A 24265-nucleotide genomic window follows, 5' to 3' on the forward strand; every position below is an offset into this window, starting at 1 on the left:
CCTCTGTTAAAGAGTGTGAGAACTGTTAATAATAACAACAATAATATATAAATGATGAAATATCTCATTTTTAAATTTTACTCTGTCAACTATCACTTCTCTCTGTGCTTTCCATTTCCCCTTACATATTAAATATTTACCAGGATTTTATATTTTTTCCCGTTATATTTTATTTTCTGTATTTTTTTTTCTTTTGCACAAATAGCTTCTCTAAAATTCTCTCATAATATTACTTTTCCTAGTTAATAATCAAGGGAACCTCCAACTTTGAATTTACATCTTATTAGCAAGCTCTTCATTAAGTCATCTGTTGGCTCATTAATAAAGTGATAAATTATTAAGACTTGAAGCCAACCCTTTGTGCATTTCAGGGCAGACTCTCAATGGTTTGTCATATGTCTTTTCTCAGTTTTTAGCCTTCCAGCTTTTTGTAATCCTGTTGAATAATTTTGTGCAACCTACTCTGAACTAATAGCAAGTTATGTTTCTTAAGACAATACAAAAGTATTAAGACTTTTATTGTGGAAAAGAGATGGAAAATAATTTTAAGAAGGAAATGTAGGCTCATTTCAGACTGGCAGACTGGAAAGCAGATGCGTATTTTGAATTCATCCTAACTTACATGGGTCCTAATTCACTATTCAAAACAGGAATCATGCAAAATTAGCCCACAAGAGTATGAAGCATTACATCTATAAAGGTATTTGAATTCCTATCAGTGGAGCTATGTAAATGAATTACTTATTTAAAATTTGCTTATATACAATATATATTATCTAGCACTTCTATTTGTACACTTGATGCAAAAGGGAATGATGCATTTATCTGTTTTTCATACTGTGAACAATATTGATAAATGCTGGGTGAATGTGCATTATCTTTCATATTATGGGAAAGCAGAAAATTCTTTATAGTGAATATGATGCAATAGGATGCCTTAACTATTTTCTTCCCATCTAGCATAAAAATGCATGATAGGTGGCTTGCTTGCTTACTTTCTCCTCCTGATTCCTCCCTCAGGTCTCCCCAGTAGCTAACATTTTATTTCTTCTCACTAGGAATCATAGAAACCACATCCACAAAGGTAGGAGGAGCCTAATTTTATGTGGCAGTATAGTTACAGGGACTTCTACTGAGAAAGCTATGGTTGATCCATTTACCAATTACCTATGTGACTGGGTCATTAGGTTGGGCTTATTCTATTTTGGTTCTGTTTTGTATTTTACACAAAGTACATAACTTTTCATGCATATATAGATGTGAAAAATTTAGTTGAGCATGTACTATATGTGAGAAACTGTTAAAATTCCATTCTGATTGAGCTTATTTTCAAACTGGAGATATAGAGAATTCAATAGGTCTTTCTAAGATAAATGGAAGAATGAGGTATTATGGGAGTATATCAATGAAGCACAAGGTCCTGTGGGCAGCGAGAAATCTTCCAGAGAAAGTGATCCTGGTAAAGAGAAGTTGCTAGCTAGAGGAGAACAACAGATGGTGTCAGAGGGAAGAGTAAGTAAAAAGGCCCACTGTGAGACAGTGTGGTCAGTCCAGGGGATGACAGCAATTTAATAATGATTGGAATGGTCTGGAATCTGATGTCATTTCTGTAATTTCTTTGAGTAATGTTCATCAAGGGTTTTTTCCCCCTTTAATCAGCACATATTTATTGAATATCTATATATGTTCATTGGGATCTTGCAGTGAACAAAAGCCCCTTTGTTTTGTTCACTCAAAGCATTTATCATCCAATGGGAGAGAATGTAAACAGAAGGAAAAAATTGTATGCTAAAATAATACATAACATATCATGTGCTATTTTAGGAACTGACAAACCTAAGCCCGGTTCTCTAGAGAAAAATGTCATCTGAAGTCAAGATCAGATCTTTGTCAGTATGGTTTGCCTAAGAGACGGCGGAGGAGAGGAGTGAGAGTCATTGCCTGATCAGGGCGGCCTTTTCTTGGGAAAGGGGGTGGAAAGGAAAGGTGGAAGGACCCATGGAGGGGTTGAGGGGAAGGGTCTAGTTTGGTTTGCTGAGTAGGAAGACTACTACCCTGAGATCTGTTTTCATTTTTCTTGTAATTCGAGACTAGAAAAGGTAAAATGCCTTCCCTACTTCCTCACTAGTCGCTTGAAATTTGTCCATGATTCTCTTGGTATATTTTGTGAGATTTTGGTGGTTGGTCTTCAGAATAACGTGGTGAATCTCAGTCTGTTTTGTTTGGTTTTGTTTTAATGAAATAGAAAATAGCAGAAGTATATCAAGTCAGGAAGCAAGTTGTTTTATGAAACATGTCTGTTTCTGTAGTATGTTGGGATAGAAAGTGTTTTTTTTTAATATTAAATCAACTGGGTCAAACGTTTTTCACCTTTTGGTGAAACTTTTAAGACTACATGTTAAAATTTTACCTTCAAGTTTCTCTCTTTTTATTAAGATTATCTTGTTAAACTCCAGAATCAGTGCCCTAGACTGATATGTCAGCAGTCTTGACCCTTATTCTAACTCTGCCCTTAAAGAGCCATATGCTTTGGGCAAATTAAAGACTTTCTGTGAACCTCTTTTTCATTCTAAAAAGAGAGTTGGCCTGGGTGACTGCTTATGGTCTCTTCTAACCAAGATTCTGGACTTCATACTCTGTCTAAGGCAGTTGGGTATAAAGTCTTCAAGTTCATTGAACATTTGCACAGACCTTTTATCAGTTCCAAAAGGTGTTCCTGTTACATGGCAGGGTGAAGGGCACTCTCAGCCCCCAAACTTCCTGCTCTAAAATACGTTCTGCTACCCGCCTCATCAAGACAAAACATACTCTAGTGCATAAGACCTTCAATGGAAAGGAACTTTCCATTAATACAATTAATATGCAATAAAGAGAAGAGAAGGGAAAGAATAGATAAGATAGTTTCCACATAAAACATCCAAAGTTACTCATCCCCTCAGGGGCAAATGCCCGGCAAGACAGGATTGGCTCAAAGCAGAACCACTGAAGCCCAAAAGCTTGGCTTATGTCTAAGGCGCCTTCTGGTGGGGAAAGGGGTAGAAGGGGCCAGGCAAGTCTGGGATGAAATGATCAAAATAAAGACAAAAGCTGCCATTGTCAACCACCCCACAGGTCTCTCACTCATGTCTATTTCCAGTGTTTCCTTCCATGTCCACCAAGTCCCTGGTACAGGTCCAAGGCCAAGAAGCAAATGCAGCTTCTTCACATGTCTCTTTGCTCCATGTGCCTCCTCCAGGTCTCCTTCTTGCTCTCTTCTTCTCTCTTCTTGCTCTCAGCTTCTCTTCCTCCCTGCTCAGCGCCACCCTTCCTTGGGTGTGGCGGAGAACCTGGAACCTCCCCTTTCCCTGGGGACACCCTGATACAGTCCCAGGAGTAAAAACAAAAGCCTGAAGAAAAAAATTATGTATGGGTAACTACCATATCATTCTGGCTCTTGACAGTATGTGCTTGTCCTTCCCCCTAAAAAGTGCACCTGTGTGCACATAGGTCCTGTGAATGAAATAATAAGCATTTGACTTGGCACTTGTGTAGTAGAGCGTTAAAAAAAAAAGCTGAGTTGAGAAAATGTTGCTTGAGATCCCAACCCCTATGCTGGACGTTTTGTGGACTGTGCACAAAAGTAAGGAGGGCTTATGTCCTTCAGGGGAAATTGATATTTTGGGCCAAAGGGAAACCTTTTAACCCTGTTACCCATTTTCAGTTATTGAATCTGCGTATATTATAAGCAGTCCTTTCTTTGTAAGATGCAGAATGACAGACGGTATCTTCCAGGTACCTTTTTCCCTCACTTAGTGCAGTAGGCAACATAAGGTACAGAGTGTCCAGCCTTATCCTCTCTGGTTCCACAGAACTGTTTTAGCCAGTTCATGTATGTGTTTGGGTATTTAGGATTCCATGCAGGCGCTCACCTTTATTTTTAGATAGTGGCAATAAAACTAAGTGCAGCAAAATAGTACATGTTACAAACTAAGTTAAAATCCTCAAGGAACTCTCTCTGCTTTTAGCAGTTTCTTCATGTTATGAAGCACAGAAACGTGTGGTCCCCAGAAAGACAGAGTAGCTAACATCTCCATTTGGGGCATTGTTAGACAGTTCTGTTGACACAGGAATACATTTCACATGATTATCATAAAATTGTGGCCTGGAAATTGAGCGGCCATGGTGCTGCATTTCAGACTTGCATTTATAATAAGCTGTAATAAAGTAAACATTTTAAATGGATATAAGAATAGGCATTACTTGCGATCACAAATGTGTGTTCAATTGAAGTGCTTTTGAAGCTCAATTTAACAAAGCAAACAAGTTTCCTGGCATTATTAACATAATTGTTCTCATGGTTGGGTTTTGATTTCTAAAAAGTTATTTAAGAAAAAAAGTCTCTAAAAAGAAAATCAAAAGAAAATGTAACTAAGAATGATCCTGTTTTTCTTTATCATGTCAGATTGGGAAAAAAAAGTCCCAAATGTTCATTCTGCCACTTTTCCTAACTTGCCAAATCATTGCCAGTCGGGTTAATTCAGAGTTCATTTTCATGATTAATTTGGGGTTAAATTCAGCTGTTTGCTCTGCCATCAGCAGGCTTTGGAGTGGAGCTCCACAACATTCATCTGCTAGTCAAACCCAGGCTTTGCAATAGTAAAAACAGAGACTTCCCCCCCTCTCCTTTTCAAAGTGCAGAAAAGGGCTGGTAATCCATTTAAAGCGAAGTTGGGGGGAAGCATGCCTATCTGTAGGTAAACTTTACACCAAGACTTTCATTCTTGGAATATTCCAATAGCAAAAATGAAAATGATAGTGTAACATCTGAAGTGTGGTGGCAAGACAGTTTAAACAGTGATAATTTGGAGCCTCTGGGCACAGAACAGTACCAGGAGGTGATCACCATGTCTTCTGTGGCAGCTGGCAGCTGGCAAACAAAGCAGATGATATAGTGTTCTCAGCTTGTTACTTTCCAACACTCCACAGTGTTCTCCAATTTTGAATAACCCCCTAAAACAAACATCCTTCCTGTATAGTCATTCGTCTGGAGCAGATGATCATGTAGCTCTAGACACAGAATGTGCACTGGGCACAGCAGTCTATAGTGTGGAAGCCCTGGGAACTCAAGGTGGCAGGTGTTCTGGCCTATAAGTTGGCACAGGCACAGCATAGCATTCGTATGAGGAGCACTCTCACTCTTAAAAGACTCACTTCGTCATTTCTATTTTTCATGGAGTTGGGCCGACTTAGTTAAATTAGAGAGAGGCACAACAGTTGTGTGAGAATATCCTAGGAAAACTGATGATTTAAAAGCATTCCTACCAATTATCTATATATATTATTTTTTTTAAATACCAAGATTGTCCTAGATGATTTTTAGAGGAAAGGTGAATGGTCACTTGACCTCATTTATCCTAACACTTAATTTTAAGTAATATGTCTTCATAAACTCTGTATCCCACATAAACACATATTAAATAATAATTTCTTTCCTAATATGTAACCACAGATACCCTATTCAGAATGGACCCTCTGAGTAGTGAATGTCCAAAGAAGTGGGGTGTTTTTTACCCATGTGATATTTACCTTTGGTCTTTATTCTACTAAGAGATGTCACAGATATTCCCCTTAGCCTCACGAGTACAGGACTAGAACAGAAACTTAAGAGAGTGTGGTGGGTGAGGGAAGGAGCAATTATATGTAAAATTTAATCTTCAGGATTTTTGAGTAGTGAAAATTCTGATCTCTCAAAGATTGGGCAGATACTGGTAATGTAGAAATCTTTGGATAATAGCCATTTGGAGATTTTTAGGTTGCATTTTACTTATATGCATTATTCTTTGCAGATTTTTCTTTTCCCCCAAGTTTGAAAATGAAGCAGATAAACCAAAAGCCAGAATTAAAAAAGATTTTTTTTAATTAATAAATTTTATTTTTATATTCCCCATACAATTGCAATCCCCCCATTCTGACCCCAATCCCTCCCCTCCCGCCCCCCACCCCCCAAAAAGTGTCTCTGGTTCATAGTTTTTGTTGATTTTGATTTTCACTTTCTTATAGTTATTCATTTTCCTGGTCCCTTATTTAAGTTTTCTAGATCCCTGCTATGAGTGAGACCATCCGGTATTTTTCTTTTTCTTTTTGGCTTATTTCACTGAGCATGATCCCTTCCAGCGTCATCCTTGTTGCTGCAAATTGCATGTGTTTATCTTTTTTGAATGCTGAGTAATATTCCATGGTATATATGTACCACATCTTCTTGATCCAGTCATCTATTTTTGGGCATTTGGGCTGTTTCCAAAGCTTAGCTATTGTAAACAGTGCTGCTATAAACATAGGGGTGCAGGTGTTCTTTGGAATTGATGTTTCTGTGTTCTTTGGGTAAATACCTAGGAGTGGAATTGCTGGATCCTGTGGAAGCTCTATGTTTAGTAGGTCCAGAAATCTCCACACAGCTCTCCATAGTGGTTGGACCAGTTTGCACTCCCACCAACAGTGCAGAAGAGTTCCTTTTTCACCACAACCTCGCCAACATTTGTTGTTGCTAGTTTTTTTAATATGTGCCATTCTCACTGGTGTAAGATGGTATCTCATGGTAGTTTTGATTTGCATTTCCCTGATTGCAAGTGATGTTGAACATTTTTTCATATGCCTGTTGGCCATTCGCATTTCCTCTTCAGAGAAGTTTCTTTTTAGTTCCTCTGTCCATTTTTTGACTGGATTATTTTCTTTGTTGTTGTTGAGTCTCATCAGCTCTTTGCAGATTTTTGTGATCAGTCCTTTATCATTAGTGTTTTGTGCAAAAATTTTCTCCCAGTTGGTGGGGTTTCTCTTTGTTTTTGTTATTGTCTCTTTTGCTGTGCAGAAGCTCTTTAATTTGATGTAGTCCCAGCTGTTGATCTTTGCCTTCACTATCACTGCTTTGGGTGATGTGTTTGTAAAGATGTCTTTGATATGCAAATCACGTAGTGTTTCGCCTATATTTCCTTCTATGTATTTTATGGTTTCAGGTCTTATTTCTAGTTCTTTAATCCATTTTGAGTTGATTTTTGTATATGGTGTGAGGTAGTGGTCAAGCTTCATTCTTTTGCATGTAGCGATCCAGTTTTCCCAGCACCATTTATTGAACAAACTTTCTTTGCTCCAATGCATAGTCTTTGCTCCTTTGTCAAATATTAGTTGACCATAAATCTGTGGGTTTATTTCTGGATTTTCTATTCTATTCCATTGGTCTGTATGTCTGTTCTTGTTTCAATACCATGCAGTTTTGATGATTATGATTTTGTAGTATAGTTTGAAGTCTGGGAGTGTGATGCCTCCATTCCCTTCTTTTTTTTTTCAGGAGAGCTTTGGCTATTCGGGGTTTTTTGTGATTCCATATGAATTTCATTAATAATTGTTCTATTTCTTTGAAGAATAACATTGAAATTTTGATTGGAATAGCATTGAATCTGTATATTGCTTTTGGTAGGATGGCCATTTTAATAATGTTTATTCTCCCAATCCATGAGCAGGGGATGTCTCTCCATTTCTTTGTGTCTTCTTCTATTTCTTTTAACAGTGTTTTATAGCTTTCTTTGTATAGGCCCTTTACCTCTTTTGTTAGATTTATTCCCAAATATTTGATTTTTTTTGTTTCAATAATAAAAGGGATCGTTTTTTTGATTTCTTCTTCTTCAGATTTATTGTTCGTATATAGGAAGGCTAGTGACTTTTGCGTGTTGATTTTGTATCCTGCCACTTTTCTGAACTGATTGATGAGTTGAATTAGTTTTTCTGTGGAGTTTTTGGGGGTCTCTATGTATATTATCATATCATCTGCAAAGAGTGATAGTTTGACTTCTTCTTTTCCTATTTGGATTCCTTGGATGTCTTTCTCTTGTCTTATTGCTCTGGCTAGGACTTCCAGTATTATATTGAAAAGCAGTGGTGAAAGTGGACATCCTTGTCTTGTTCCAGATCTTAATGGAATTGCTTTCAGCTTTTCACCATTGAGAATGATACTGGCTGTTGGCTTGTCATATATGGCCTTTATGATGTTGAGGTACGTTCCTTGTATCCCAAGAATTTCAAGGGCTTTTATCATGAATGGGTGTTGCACTTTGTCGAAAGCTTTCTCAGCATCTATTGATATTATCATATGGTTTTTATATTTCTTTTTGTTGATGTGTTGGATAACGTTGATTGATTTTCGGATGTTAAACCAACCTTGTGTCCCTGGAATGAATCCTACTTGGTCGTGGTGAATTACCTTATGGATACACTGTTGGATTCTGATAGCTAAAATTTTATTGAGGATTTTTGCATCAGTGTTCATTAGAGAGATTGGCCTATAGTTTTCTTTTTTTGTGTTGTCCTTGTTCGGTTTTGGTATTAGTGTAATGTTGGCTTCATAGAACGTGTTAGGTATTATACCTTCCTTCTCAATTTTTTGGAAGAGTTTGTGAAGGATAGGTACCAATTCGTCTCTGAATGTTTGGTAGAATTCATTTGTAAATCCATCAGGTCCTGGGCTTTTGTTTTTGGGGAGGTTTTTGATTACCATTTCAATTTCGCTGCTTGTAATTGGTCTGTTTAGGTGTTCTATTTCTTCTTTATCTAGCTTTGGGTGATTGTAGAGTTGTAGGAATTTGTCCATCTCCTCTAGATTGTTAAACTTGTTTCCATATAACTGTTCATAGTAGTTATTAATAATTCTTTTGATTTCTGCTGTGTTCGTTGTGATTTCTCCTCTTTCATTTATTATCCTATTTATTTGTGCTTTCTCCCTTTTTGCCCTTGTGAGCCTGGCAAGGGGTTTATCTATTTTATTTATTTTTTCGAAGAACCAGCTCTTAGTTTCATTGATCTTTTGGATTGTTTTTTTAGTTTCGATTTCATTTATTTCTGCTTTGGTTTTTATTATTTCTTTTCTTCTACTGGTTTTGGGGTTTTTTGTTGTTCTTTTTCTAGATCTTTGAGTTTCGAGATTAGGTTGTTTCTTTGAGTTCTTTCTTGTTTCTTGATGTGAGCATCTATTGCTATATATTTTCCTCTTATTACTGCTTTTGCTGCATCCCATACATTTAGGAAATTGGTGTCCTCCTTGTCATTCAATTCAAAGAATTTTTTAATTTCTTCTTTTATCTCCTCGTTAGTCCAGTGGACTTCCAGTAGTGTGGGTTTCAATCTCCACGAGGTAGGAGAATACCTTGCCTTCTCTTTATGGTTTATTTCTGGTTTGATGCCTTCATGGTCAGAAAAGATGGTTGGTATGATTTCAATCTTGGTGTATCTGTTGATGTTTGTCTTGTGCCCCAGTATATGATCAATCCTAGAGAATGATCCGTGTGCGCTTGAGAAAAATGTATACTCAGATTTTTTTGGGTTTAGTGTTCTATATATGTCTGTTAAGCCTAAGCACTCTAGATCCTTATTTAGAGCTTTAGTGTCTTTACTTATTTTTTGTCTTGTTGATCTATCCATTGTTGATAGTGGTGTGTTGAAGTCTCCCACTACGTATGTGTTTTCTCTGATGTCTGTTTTCAGAGATGCCAATAGTTGTCTGATATATTTTGGTGCTCCTTCGTTTGGTGAATATATGTTAATGAGTATTATATCTTCTTGAAGTATTATCCCCTTGATCATAATGTAATGACCACTGGGGTCTCTTTTTATCTTTTTAAGTTTGAAATCTGTTTTATCTGATATGAGTATAGCTGTTCCTGCCTTCTTTTTTGGTCCATTTGCTTGTAGAATTGTTTTCCATCCTTTAACTTTGAGTCTATTTTTATCTTTTGCAGCTAAATGTGTTTCCTGGAGACAGCAAAAGGTTGGGTTTTGTTTCTTAATCCAGCCTGCAACTCTGTGTCTTTTTATTGGAGAGTTTAGTCCATTTACATTTAGAGTTAGTATTGATATGTTAGCATCTGTATTTGCCATTGTGTTTGTCTTTCCTTTGATTTTATTTATTTATTCTTTTAATAACTTTCTTTGGCCTTCTTTTGTTGTTATTCATCCCTCTGAGGTTCTGGCTTTAGGACTCCTTGTAGTATTTTTTGGAGTGGGGGTTTAGTCGCAATGAAATTCCGGAGTTTCTGTTTGTCTGGGAAGGTCCATATTCTTTCTTCAAAGAGGAAGGAGAGCTTTGCGGGATAGAGTATTCTTGGTTGGCATCTGTTTTCTTGGAGTCTGTTGACTATGTCCCTCCACTCTCTCCTTGCCCGTAGTGTTTCTTCAGAGAAGTCTGATGTCAGTCTGATTGGTTTCCCTTTGAATGTTATCTGTTTCTTCCCTCTTGTTAGTTTCGTTATTTTTTCTTTGTCTTGGATTCTTGGGATCTTTACTATTATGTGTCTTGCTGTATTTTTCCTTTCGTCATGGAAGTTTGGTGTTCTTCTTGCTTCTTGTATATCAATTTTCAGATCCTTCTTAGCGTTTGGGAAGTTCTCTTCAATTATATCCATGAATATTTTCTCTGTTCCTACATCTCTCTCCTCTCCTTCTGGGATTCCTATAACTCTTATATTTCCCTTCCTCATGGAGTCAGATAGTTCCCGAAGTCTTTCTTCGGTCTTTTTCCTTCGTACTTCTCCTTCCTTTTCTGTTTTAGTTCTTTTTATTTCTGTGTCTTCAAGAGTACTTATTCGTTCTTCCATTTCATCTATTCTGCTTTCACTGCTTTTCCCAGAGTTCTTTAGCGTCTCCATTAATTCTTTGATCTCCTGCATTTCTTTTACTTCCCTCTTTAGGGACTCAATTTCATTCTTCTGGTCATTAATTATTTTCCCCTTATCATTGTTTTCCTTTATGACTTCTGTCAGTTTTTTAATCACAGCAATTTTAAATTCTCTATCTGGAAGGCTCAGAAGTTCTTCCAAGTTCCTGTCGTTGCAATCTGGTAGATGGTTTTCTCTTTGTGGTGTGCTATTTTGCTGAGGAGTAGGTGGGTTGCATGTTGTTTTTCTACTCCCTACTGCCTGTTTTCTAATTTGCCGTATTCCTTGTGACACTGTGTTGCTGGTACTGGCCGGCATCTTGGGCGACCTTCCCAGCTCACCACTGGCTCCTCTGGGGAACTTCTGCTGGGTTCACAAGTCTCCAGCAAAGACAGGTCCCTGCTCTGTCTCCTTGGTGAGCCTTCTGCTGGGTTCACACAGTCTCCAGCAAGAAGGGTCCCTGCTGCAAAATGCCAGAGCCGGGGACACGCTCCCCTGCACGCCCGGTCTGCCCCAGCAGTGGGTGCTGCTCCCCTCTGGGCTGGAACTGCAGGCTAGTTGTGCCCGGTGTGGGCAAGCCTCCCAGCTTAACCTCTGTCTCCTCGGTGAGCCTTCTGCTGGGTTCACACAGTCTCCAGCAAGAAGGGTCCCTGCTGCAAAATGCCGGTGCCGGCGACGCGCTCCCCTGCACGCCCGGTCTGCCCCAGCGGTGGGTGCTGCTCCCCTCTGGGCTGGAACTGCAGGCTAGAAGGCGCCCAGCATGGGCAAGCCTCCCAGCTTACCTCTGTCTCCTCGGTGAGCCTTCTGCTGGTTCACACAGTCTCCAGCAAGAAAGGTCCCTGCTGCAAAATGGCGATGCGGGAACGAGCTCCCCTGCAAGCCCGGTCTGCCCCAGCGGTGGGTGCTGCTCCCCTCTGGGCTGGAACTGCAGGCTAGAAGGTGCCTGGTGTGGGCAAGCCTCCCAGCTTAACCTCTGTCTCCTTGGTGAGCCTTCTGCTGGGTTCACACAGTCTCCAGCAAGAAGGGTCCCTGCTGCTGCAAAATGCCGGTGCGGCGACGCGCTCCCCTGCACGCCCCAAAAGATTTTTTTTTTAAACAGCATCTTGTTTTTTTTTTTAAGATTTATTTATTTATTTATACAAGCACTGGGTACAGTCAGAAGCGCGGGAGGGTGAGAGGATTCACCAGAGCCAGAGCAGGGAGCAGAGCAGGCAGAAGGACCGAAGTACACTGCTGAGGGGAGCAGCGGGCGGCAGGAGAGGTCTGTGCGCCATGTGGGACCCTCCTCTAGTGGCCGGGGAGCATCCGGGGATCGAACCCGCACTGCAGAGGCTGCAGGCAGCTTCGCAACCCAGCGCTCAACCACTGCGCTACTGGGGAGGCCCTAAAAAAGATTGTTTTAAATCACTGGAGCCTACTAAAAATTTAAATGACTCTCATCATCACTGAAATCTTTGTTGTATGTTACTCAGCTGATAAGCACTTTATCTCCATTTTACATACCTGGCTTACAACACTTCAAACTTTGTGTCTCTATATCCTTTCCCTACTCCTTTTAAGGTTTCTTCTACTTTGTTCTCCCTCAATTCTTCCCAAACCTGTCTTCTCCAAACTAGTACTAGCCAACCCCATAACACTTGAGGTTTATAGGGGTTTCTGTTTGTTTTTTCTCTCTTGTTTATTTTAGAAGGTTATATTTCATTCAACTTAACATGACCTAGTAGAGTTCACATGTCTCCTTTAGTTTGTGGTGACATTAGCTCTTTGGTTTAGCTATTAAGTAATTTCTTGATTAGGACTGAAAGATAATAAAATTTCCTTTTCCTGTAGAGTGTTAAATTTCCCAGATAATGCCAAGAGATAGTGTGATGTAGACCTCTAGATCTAAACACAGCCATAAAAGAATTAAATACTTAAATATTGATCCTTAATTTCCTCATTATTATAAGATGTAGAAAGAATGTACATGAAGTGCCCTGCGCAGTGCAGCCTACATAACAGGTTTTTAATAAATGTTAGTTCCCCACGAGAGAAAAACACTCTGCCATTAGTTTTAAAGGTAAACATCTCTGCAAATAAAATATCTTGAGTAAAAACATTAAGTTAATTTTGAGTACAAGATGCTAAAATAATGAATTTGCTTTTTTCCCCTAGTTTTATACCTCCTCAGTGCCTAAATGTTCACACATTTAAAGATACACTAATTAGGAGAAGTAATGGGGGATGTACTTGAATATTTCAGAATAAAAGTGTTTGATTTGATCATCCCCAAGTTTCCTATGAGCTCCAAAATACTGGGTTTTATGAAAGGTAACTGTTTTTGGGGGATTGGGGGGAATTCTCCCCCTTTTTTGAGAAAGGCATTTTAGGGTGTGATACTTGATGTAAATAATGTGTGATGCTTGATGTAAATAATTTATTGTTTCATTTTTTTGAAACCTTAGCATCTTTTTAGTCTTTTATGTCCTCAATACTGGAGGTGGTGAGTTATATACACACCTATAATGTGTATCATTCAAAGAATACATAGAGACAAAATGGAACCCTAGGGTTCTGAGCTACTTTATTATATCACTCTGTATTATGTAATACAGAGTCAATAAGTCCAGGATTTCTTTTTCAAAGAAGAAATATAGTCGTTGAGAAAACATTGAGAGAATAGAATGTTTTGTGCATGGCAAAGAGTAAAAGAATAATTCCAAAGAGCCAATTGGACATAGCCGAGGCAGGTTGCAGCTGCTTTGGGCAGAAAGTCTCAGAGTCTGAAAGGGATCTTGGAGAGTTTCATTTGCTCATATGGATCCTGATTGTCACGAGAGCATTATATTAAACCAAGGAGTTCAGTGCAGCTAAGCTAATGATTCAGAGGTGTGAGTCCATCTAGGCCATAGTGCCTGTTATTGCTACCAGAGCAAATTGACTTTAAAGGAAAGAGAGTTTATTCTTGAAGATGATCAAATGGGAAATTCTTTTTGTTGGTGTTCCAAGTAGTAGGAAGAGCAGGAAGGAAATCATTTACTATTGTAGCCTTTTAGTTTATTACTGCCTGCCGCGTAGATCTATCTAAAGGACAGACAATTCTCTCGAGGTCTCTGTAAAAAGGGGGCAGTTAAGGGCCTCCCCTGGTGGCGCAGCGGTTGAGCCCTGGGTTGCAAGGCTGCCCGCAGCCTCTGCAGCACCAGTTCGATCCCCAGCCACCGGCGAGGGTCCCACCAAAAAAAGCGGGGGGGGGGGGACAGTTAAATAGTTGGGCTTTAAACAGGTGAGAGAAAGGAGACAGTTGTATGTAAACAGCACAGATTCCTAAAGGAATTTTAAACATGAGCATTACTGGATCCAAATTGTTTGTAAGTCCTTGAACTCTGAAGTAAATTTGAACTGTGCATTGACATATTAATGAGTGGCCTACCTCAGACATCAGATTCAGTGATTGTGAACTTTTAAAAGCATATTTGATGATCATTAAAGTGATTTTTAAAGTTAGGTTTCCTGTCATAAATAGACCATTTATCAAATTCAAGTTGATAAATACACTGTATGAATAATTTGCTTTGGTTGTGGGACAGAGGTCTTAAAACAACATCAGATAAGTCTGTTATCCATACTTCTCACTATTTAGAAAAAAATAGTTGGTTGTATATCATTTTATTACCCTAAGCAAAAACTGAATCCATGATCTCCTTATAATTCTCATCAGGCTTGATACTAAACGGATGGTGAACAATATATTGTGCCATATAGTTTAGTGCCCTATTTAATAAGCTATTACCATTACCTTACCTTACCTGGCAGAGCTGCCTGTTTTAGCCACATGACCTTTTCTTTTGCTAGTCATGCCCATAGAAAGGTTGTTCGATTCAATAATGGTTTCTCATTTAGTCTAGAAATCAGACAAAAGCTTTGCAGCTGTGAAATGCATCCCATTTTAAAATTAACCTATTGTAAATTCTTAATGATTGAGAAATTCTGCAATTTGCTGTGATTTGTGGTTTGTGCTGCAACTAGAATAGCAAATAGCAAAGATGATGCAGGTCAAAATAGCGTGCATTTGGAAAAAGTAAAGGAAAAGAAACTTGATAAGCAATATGCTTGGTTCAAGTTAATACACAGTGTCCTTCTGCCCTTCATCTTTCACACATCACTTGGTCTCCCACCCACAGACTCTCCCAAGTGGAATGTAATCCTTGGAAATTATCACTTACGTTACAGTTTATTATATAGGCAGTAAAATTGTTCACAAGTGTAGTCTACCGTCCCCTCATTTAGTACTATTTCAATCAGGAGCCTATATTCTTAGGAAAAAGGAGGGCACAGAGTTTTTATTCACAAAAACCTGGAATTTGAATTTGAATTCTAAGACAAACTAGTGCTGTGTCCTCATGCATGTTATTTAAACTACTCAGGCTTCAGATTCCACATCTGAAAATCTCATTGGATTCCTATGCGGATTAAACTCAGATACTGTATCATAAAACCTAGAAAGGGATGAAGTATGTTAATTACTATGAACCCCAACCAAGTTACTTAACAGTTAAAAAAAAAATCCCACGTGACACCTCCCCTTTGTAATTAACTGCTTCCTCCCACACCTAGACTCTGCAACCACTGATCTTGTCATGCGCATGGGAGCATTTACTCTGTAGATTTTTAAGGTTAACTTGGCGTGCTGCATTCAAAACTTTTCTGTTTGTGTTTATCAATACTTTATCAATTGTTCTTGTTATTGGATGATAACCCAGTGTATGGCTATGCCAAAATTTGTTTATATTTTCACCAGTCGAAGAGTATTTAAGTCATTTCCAATTTGCGGAGATTATGAATAAAGCTACTATTAAGCATTTGTATTCAGATTTTTAGGTGAACATGTTTTCATTTCTCTCAGATAAATGCTTAGGAGTGGGGGTGCTGGCTTTTTTGGTAAATGTATGTTTCATTCTTTAATGACACTGCCTGTTTTCCAAAGTGGTTATACCATTTTGCATTCCCACTAACAGTGTGTGACAGTTCAGATAATTTGCATTGTAACTCAACACTTAATGTCAATATTTATTTAGATATTCTCATAGGTATATACTAACATTTCATTGTCATTTTAATTTGTAATTTCCTAATCACTAAGTATGTGTTAAGCATATTTTTATGTGCTTATTTTTCATACATATATTTTCTTTGGTGAAGCATCTGTTCAGATAGTTTGTCCATTTTTCAGTTGGGTTTTTTTTTATTATTATTGAATTTTAAGGAGTTCTTTATGCACTTGGTATATAAGCTTGTTGTCAGATAGGTGATTTGCTGATAACTTTATCCTGTGTTTTTTCATTCTTTTAACAATATTTTTAGCAGAGTACATGTTTTAAATATTGATACTATTTATCAACTTTTTGCTTAGATCATTCTCTTGGTTTTCTTTCTAAGAAATTTTGCCTAACCATAGGTCACAAAGATTTTCTTCTTACATCTTCTTTTAGAAGTTTTATAGTTTTAAGTTTGGGTGGTTTTTCCATTTTGAGTTAATTTTTATGTAACTTGAAGGAGATTTAACTACGCTAAGCTTAGGTTTCTGTGCCTATGAAAGGGCATTAATAAAATTTCTCCCTCATAAGATTGTGGTGCAAATTAATGATATTATGTGTGTCGCTCACTAATTTATAATGTTTAATAGATGCTAAGTATGCAATAAATTATTAACATTTATCCATATAAAGATGAGCCATACAGTTCTAGAAATGATTGATATTGCGAGAAAGTAGATGCTAAAAATAAATAAGAAAAAATGGGAGCAAGTTAAAAGAATACAGCAGCCAACCTGAGAGAGTTCTCTGAGCGTGGTCAAAAGAGTAAGAATTTATGCAAAATAATAAAATGGCAGCAGTACTTCATTATAAACCAAAGAAGAAAATAAATATCCATGAGTCCATATGAATATAAACAAGTAAATAAGGGAGGAGAGACGAATCTTGCTTACAGAAGAAATCCAGAAGAAATCGAGAAATCAGAAGAAATAGAAAAAGTAAAAAATCCCATTAGAACACCATTGTAGTGATTGCTGCAGGCAAGATTCATGGAAAATGCTAAAGTGAATGAGTGAAACCTCAAGGAAAAGTGGGATATTTGTATACCTTCAAAATATCTCCCAAGAAACTTACTAGATTCTGTGGTAGTTTTAATAAATGTTCAAATGTCTTTGTTTCCAGACAGTGGAGCTTAATTTCCTTATCCTCCAACGAGCATGGGACTCACAACTAGTCAATACAATATGGCAAGGGAAAAAATAGTAACTTTGCAATTGAGAAATCTGGCAACTACCATTCTAACCATATGACTAGGGTTCACATCCCCAGTAATAAATCATTTTGATATCATCTATCCTCAGATATGAGAAGGGCGTTTTACCTCTTTGGCATTCTTCCCCCAAATCCATAATCAGAATTTCCCAACTTGAGAAACATTCTATAAAATAATCTGACTAGTAGCCTTCAAAAGTTTCAAGAAAAGCAGAGACTGAGGAGACATGATGACTAAATGCAATGTGTGTTCCTGGATTGGAAACTGATAAAAATACTCATTTCTTGGAGTTGATAAATGCACCATGATATATAAAATACCACCATTAGAGAAGGTGGGTGACAGGAATACTGGAACTCTCTGTATTATCTTTAAAACTTTCTGAAAATCTAGAATTATTTTAGCATTAAAAGTTAAAAAGAAAAGTCACTGCTTGCTTTTTGGTCTCAAGATATTTGTTACTTTAAAATCTCTCCAGAGCAGATTCATTCAGAGAAATCCTACCCATCCACCCCTGCCAAGCCTTTGTGTGGTCATTCTGTGAAACGAAGATGAGCCCTTGATAGCTAAACAGCTCTCTCCAAGTGGGGACAGTAAATTCTAAAGGCTCTGTCCAACACTAGAAATAAGAACACATCTTTGGGCCTGCCCTGTGCAGCAGGTCAGTTAGTTCAGCCAATGCAGATCAGTTGTCTTTTGTGACTTGGTAACATTCCCAGCTCTTAGGCTACAAAAAGTAGCTGCCTTTGTTTTGGGTCCTTCCTTCTAGGTGTTATCATTGAATTGCTAATTAAAAATCTTCACAGATACTAGATTCAGTTTCATCTGAGTGTTTCTTAACTCCAGGTAATTGGTAGATCAAATACAGTTTTAAAAAAAAAAAAGTGTGGTACTCAATAAGATGGATATTTGGGGGAAAAAAGTCTTTCATATAAAATATACTATATATTGCTCATTTTTCAAAACCAGTAAAATTTCATTAATTCAATGTAATTATGGATACAGATATGAAATCCTGACTTATAAATATTTTATCCTTATTACTTTCAAACTCTCATTAACTCAAACTAGGATAACAGGGTTGATTATAGTAGGCCTAAAGCAGTCCTGTTTTAGTAAATAATAATATGTAATTGACTGAGGATGATTATTGTCATAGTAACAAATTAGAATTTGGACACTAAAATTAAACTCCTCCCCTACATGTCAATCATTCTCTTGATCTGATTATTAATGAAAACTGCCTTTGATTTGTGCACAGTCAAGAGGTATTCTTTTCATCAGTTCAATATATTTTATTACCTAACCAAATGAATACCTATAGTTTGTCTATCTGGGGAATATAACTGGTGATATCAGTGAAGAACGATGTAATATTCTTGAACATGGAAATCCATTTAGATTAGTAGAGTGATAGGAGTGTGCATTTTCTGAGATGCTGTTTCCTGGATTATTGAATTGTTAATGCATACCCAAGTAGATACACAGATACTTAATAATACTGCTTAATTGCTCTGGCTAGGTAGAGGAACACATGGTTTATAGCAGTTCTGTAAACTAGGAACACAGGAATGATAAGCTATATGATAAAGACTTATTACATTTGCTAGTCAGTAATGAGTGTAGACTGCATTGTTGATAGCACACCGTTTTTGTTTAATGCATTTGATATAACTTTCTTGATAGCTGTTTTCAAAGTGTAACCTTGCCATGTATCATCCTGGTTCTTTACTAATTTGCTTGTAGAGGTTTTTTGTTTTTTTTTTTTTAAAGCAGTGTTTAATTTCTTGATTTTATATTCAATTGGCTGCTGTGTGCTAGGCATTCATATTTTTTCTTCCAGTGTCCCAGTAAGTTAGAAACTCCTTTGCCTATTTTAGAAATTAGGGAATGAAGACTCTGAAAAGTTTAGAAACTTATCTTTGTTAGACCTGACATATATAGTTACCTAACTGAATGAGTTACCTAATACTTAATGTAGACAATGAATCAAAAGTAAAAGGAGGTGGATCCCTTTGAAGGAAGGGAGGGAGTTGAAACTAGAATAATGAGTATTTGAGAATGAACTTTAGCAAGTTTGCTAAGAGTGCCATCACTTTTTAGGGACACGTCTGGTTCCAGAACCCCTGAGTGTGTTGGACCTGTTAGATTTATTGAAATTGCAAATAGTTCAATTGATTGTAAGGGAAAGGAAATACAACTTGAAAGTTTTAGGAAGACTGCCTAATCTGTGAATTGAAAGCATCTTTTAAAAAATTGCTTCCCTTCATATTCCTAGGTGGTAGTGAATATGTGGGTAGCAAAATGAGAGCATTTCAAATAATGCTAATGAAGTTAAATGATTGCAATCTACCATATTGTGAGGAAAAGTTGTTAGCTGTGAAAGATGAGGGCAGAATTAAAATATTACCATGACTGGCATTTGATTTAAAAACTGCAAAGATAAGCTTAGGTTCCTATTTATGAAAACCATCCTCCTAGCCTGATGAAATATCTTTTAAAAGGTCTTATAGTTACCATGGATACTTGTTAGCTTTGATAGAGTAAGTTGTAATCCATATTCAATCATCTGAAGTGAAGTAGCCAGAAAAATCTACCAACTAAAATCAAAGTAGCTTCACTTCTAAATTCATGCTAGTTGGGAGATGGAAATGGGAAAAATATCCAAAGATTACATTTTTAGTTAAAAAGAAAGATATTTAAGATGTACATTACCAGAACCTGATCTTAATGTTTGTTTTATATGTGTAACTTTCTCTTTTAACTAGTAGAGGAAATTTCTTAGGTTTTGAATAGGAATTTAGACAGCAAGACCTTTCTGATAGTTGATGAAACCTAAGTAGCGTACTCAATTTCTGAAAGTCAGAGGGACAGACAATATTGAAGGCATTGGTCCCTATGGTAACATATTTGCATTTGGCCCAGAAGTGGCTGGTTTCTGCTTAGCTTCTTTTAATTGCTATATATTGACAGCCGTTTTCACAACTATTTATAAAATGTCGGATTAATGAGCATGTGTGCAAGGGAGTGCACACTATATCCTTAGGCTTGATTAGACACTTCAGATGACAAAGAGCTCTGTGTGAAGAGTTACTGAGGTGTTTTTGGCATTCCCTAATGCATCTGTCACAGAGTGGAAGCAAAAAGCCTTTCAAATGATTTAAATATTTTCCTCAATTCTCTTTTAAAACAGGTGACAAAAGAACTAAAACAGTATGACAACAAAATTATAGAATGCAAATTTGAGAACAACAGCTGGGTCTTCATGAGACAGAGAACAGACAAAAGTTTTCCTAATGCCTACAACACTGCCTTGGGTAAGTATGACAACCTACCAATGCTGTTACACTAAAAAGAAGAAAAAGAAAAACAGTTAAGGTGTTAGAACCCAAATGTGCAGTCTTTGTTGTCCTCCTTGATGGGGCACAGAGTCCTTCAGAACCCCACTCTTGCTTCTTAGGAAAGGGATTGTGTCCATTTTGTACCTGGTTTGATTTCATTCAACCCCTAGATTCTCTAGACTTGTGGGCTTCTGCCCTTGTGCCCCAAAGAAAAGTTTAAAGAGCAAGATAAAGGACTGGATAATGGACAAGTTGAATTTGTTGAACAACAACAAAAGCCAGGATAATTTCAGATCTATTCAAAATTATAAAAACCATTGTTTGCCAGATGGTAAAAGACAAAATTAGCAGGGGAAAATGTAATTTCCAGTTCCTAAAATAACTTTACAAATAATAGAGAACAAAGTAAATGAAAGCCATTTTTTAAAAAATCCTAACACTTGCTATGCTCTTCTTCTGAGAGTTCTTTGGGTACAATATAAATGCTTTGGGAATTCAGAGTCGTAAGTTTCTTTCAGGGAAACAACACAAATTAATAAACTTTGTAAGGCAAACTACTATTAGTAGCAGTTGTTGCTCTGGAAGGCATTTTTAGTGGAATTAGAAAACGTAGATTAAAAACCAAGGTTAAAAATTAATAGAATTGTATGCTTTCTAAAAGTGCTCAGTTGGTGAAGATGATTATTGTATAATAAACTAATGAAATAAATATATAGAAATTGCTAGTTTGGTTTTTGCAGTTCAAAAGTCATTGTTGTGACTTGTCAGAGGGTAGCATCTGTGTTTGAAAAAGGTGAGTTCATATCTAAAATAGGAATAATTAAGCCAGTGTCCTTTTAAAATTGAAAAGGTAGGGCCTCCCCGGTGGCGCAGCGGTTGAGCGCTGGGCTGCGAAGCTGCCCACAGCCTCCACAGCGCCGGTTTGATCCCCGGTCGCTGGGCAAGGGTCCCACATGGTGCGCAGACCTCTCCTGCCGCCCACTGCTCCCCTCAGTAGTGTACTTCAGTCCCTCTGCCTGTTCTGCTCCCCGCTCTGGCTCTGGTGAATTCTCTCACCCTCCCGTGCTTCTGACTGTACCCAGTGCTTGAATGAATGAATGAATGAATGAATGAATGAATGAATGAATGAATAAATCTTTAAAAAAATAAAATTGAAACGGTAAATAAATTGGAAAAGACTGATACTAAATTTTGACCCCATAAGAATTGCTTATAATAAAAAGAAAAAATACTCAGTCGCTTAGTATTTTTGTGATAATAACTTACTTTAAACAAGTTAATAAAATAAAATAATATGATCTGCCAGCTACAATGACAGCTCACTATTCACTGGTACTCAGTTACATGCTTCCCATTGTAGACTTCTTTCTGAGAGAAAGACTGGAGGACTAGACCACAGCTTTTCTGTAGAGATTTTGGTTGGAAATGGACTACAGTGTGATGAACTGTGCTAAATTAAAATCCTGTGAGAACTGTTGGAAGGATAGAAAACCATAGTGAAAACATGGTTATAACATAAGTACTTCAAGTTTTGCTGTAAAAGCAATAGTGCAGTAAAGAGTAGCTGCTAGAAAAGCACTCATTTGGGGACAAGGAGAGAGAACAGTTTAATGTGAAGCATGTCATGAGAATCGGTAAAGTGGAAGTGTTTAGCATAGTGGATGAAAACCTTTCCCCTTTTTCATCTCCCTGGGGTGAGTCAGTGGCCTTAATTAACCCTCACGTGAGACATGTGTCTCCTTTTGTCCACAGCTGTGTGCAACAGCATCTCAAATCCTGTCACCAAGGAGATGCTGTTTGAGTTCATCGACAGATGTGCAGTAGCTTCTCAAGGACAGAAGCGAAAGCATCATCTGGACCCTGACACAGAGCTCATGCCACCACCACCTCCCAAAAGACCGCGCCCTTTGACCTAAGATCTGCCTGTGACTTCAGGATGGAGGGGAAAGATGAGTGAGGAAAATGCTGTCGCTCCATTTTTGCAGCCGGTGAAATTAAAAAAAAAAAAGAGTGTGGCTTGATGTTGATACACATTTGAATTTTTTGTAGGAAAAGAAAATATTGTAGCCAGCCTGTAAATATTTGATGTATTTGTTTCCTCAGTGCTACAGTACATCAAGGACTTGAACATTTTATTTATATCTGATAAACTCAGCCTTACCTTGTGGAATCTGAAGATTGAAATATCCAAAGGTTTAAATGAGATTGAAATCAATGAAAAAGAGGCCTTGTTTATATATGGATAACTTTCACTATTAATTTATAAAGTTATCTGCAATCTGGAACTGTGACAGCATAGAACTGTATTTTTTAGAAGTTGTATGTCAACTATGGTAAATTTTCCTTTTAAAACATTTAGGCAATGGCATTAAACATTCTTGCTATTATTTATCATGGATTTCCTATATTTCTGAGATTCCTGTGTTCAAAAACAAACGACAAGGTTGTTAGGTATTGTATTATATTAAACAACTTGGTCTGGCTTCTGTCATTTTAAGGTGTTTTTGTAAAAGTAAAACAGTAAAACTCCATTTTTGTGAATTGCATCCTTTCTAAAGAAAGTATACTGAGTACTTTCATCTGTTTCTGTTGTTTGAACTGCAGTATCAGATATCCAAGGTGTTCATTCTGGCAGTGATTTTGAGTTATTTCATAGTACTCAGATGGATACCATCAGGTCCTTTATGTGTTATTCTCCTGGGAGGCCTTTTTTAATAAACACCCAGGCTTTACCTGCTTTACCTCAGTGGTATCAGCACATTGTACACTACATTAAAACACACAACTCACTGTGATTATGGGAGTGATATCAAATACAAGCAATGTTGTGTTAGTTCCCTGGAACAAAACAGCAGAGGAAATGCCAGCTGACTCCTTTGATTAGAAGGTAATATCAACGGACGAGAATGCTGTCATGAGAAAATGCGCTCCCACTGCTAGATAAACGCAGAGGCAAAGGGTAGACATCTATAGGAACTACACATCGAGGAAACCAAGACATTTCTTTTCAAAGCCAGAATTCTATCTATATTTTATTCTGGGAATGCTATTTCTGTTGTACATCTGAATTTTGAAATGTTTACTCATGGATTATGGATTTAGAGAATAGCAAATTGGTCATCTGCCATTGTTGAGAAACTATATTCGGATTGGTTTGTGAAGGAACTTTGAGAATTAGCCAATTAGAGGCTAATGTATTTATTTTTAGAGGTACAGGTTTTAAGTATATGTATTTAAAACAAATTTTCATGATCTGAATTTTGTATATGTATATGCATATATATTTGAGTATATGCGACAGTGTATATTCTTCTACTAATACAGACATGAAATCCAAACAAGTGAACTAGTAGAGTAAATACTTGACAGGATATAGCACAGATTAACCAAAAATGTATAATTTCCTGAGTTCTAATGTTTTTAAGCAAAGTTTTCTCCTGCTGTGCTTTTCTGTATGAAATGCTAGAGTCATGCTTGGGCTTTTTTTCTTGTTGTCCCCAGGTTAGACAATGTGTTGTGAATTTATCCAAAGCGCCATTTTAGTGTTTGTTTTCTAGAGTGCTTTGTTCATTTGGGCACTAAATGGGTTAAAACACCTGAGTGAATATAATGAGTATTGAAAGATGGAAATTTAAATTTCTCAAGATTCCTTGGTGTTTGATGCAAAGGGGATCTTCAAAAATGCCTATGCAACTCCAAATAGTCTGATATCTGCTTCACCACGATTTGTGACTCTTTTTCACATGGTGTGTTGCTTTCTACCAAGCCTTTGTAAAGCCAGGGCCCTTGTGTAAATGTAAGTGCAAACTTTTGCCAGTGATCTTTAATGGAGTTAAAATGTTTATGGTAATTGTAACCTTTTAAATTAGTTTTTATGAAAAGAGCATCTCATTTTTGTTACTCCCAGATATTTTTTCTTTGTGCATTTTAGTGAGACTTATTTTTTTTAATTTATCCTTTCTT

At 37.3% G+C, this 24265-nt stretch overlaps 1 protein-coding gene across 3 annotated transcripts in view; it reads left to right on the forward strand.

Moving 5' to 3' along the window:
* RNGTT (RNA guanylyltransferase and 5'-phosphatase) overlaps window positions 1–22218 on the forward strand; it is a gene marked incomplete at both ends in the record, with an annotated part of 240335 nt that extends 218117 nt beyond the window's left edge. For all 3 annotated transcript variants that reach the window (XM_084228320.1, XM_084228321.1, XM_084228322.1), the window contains 2 exons: window positions 20155–20278; window positions 22055–22218. In XM_084228320.1, coding sequence (XP_084084446.1) covers window positions 20155–20278; window positions 22055–22218 — 288 coding nt within the window. The remainder of the gene's footprint in view (window positions 1–20154; window positions 20279–22054) is intronic.
* Window positions 22219–24265: the final 2047 nt, after the last annotated feature.

Source organism: Talpa europaea (genome assembly GCF_964194135.1).
Source record: "Talpa europaea genome assembly, chromosome: 2".
Classification (NCBI taxonomy): domain Eukaryota; kingdom Metazoa; phylum Chordata; class Mammalia; order Eulipotyphla; family Talpidae; genus Talpa; species Talpa europaea.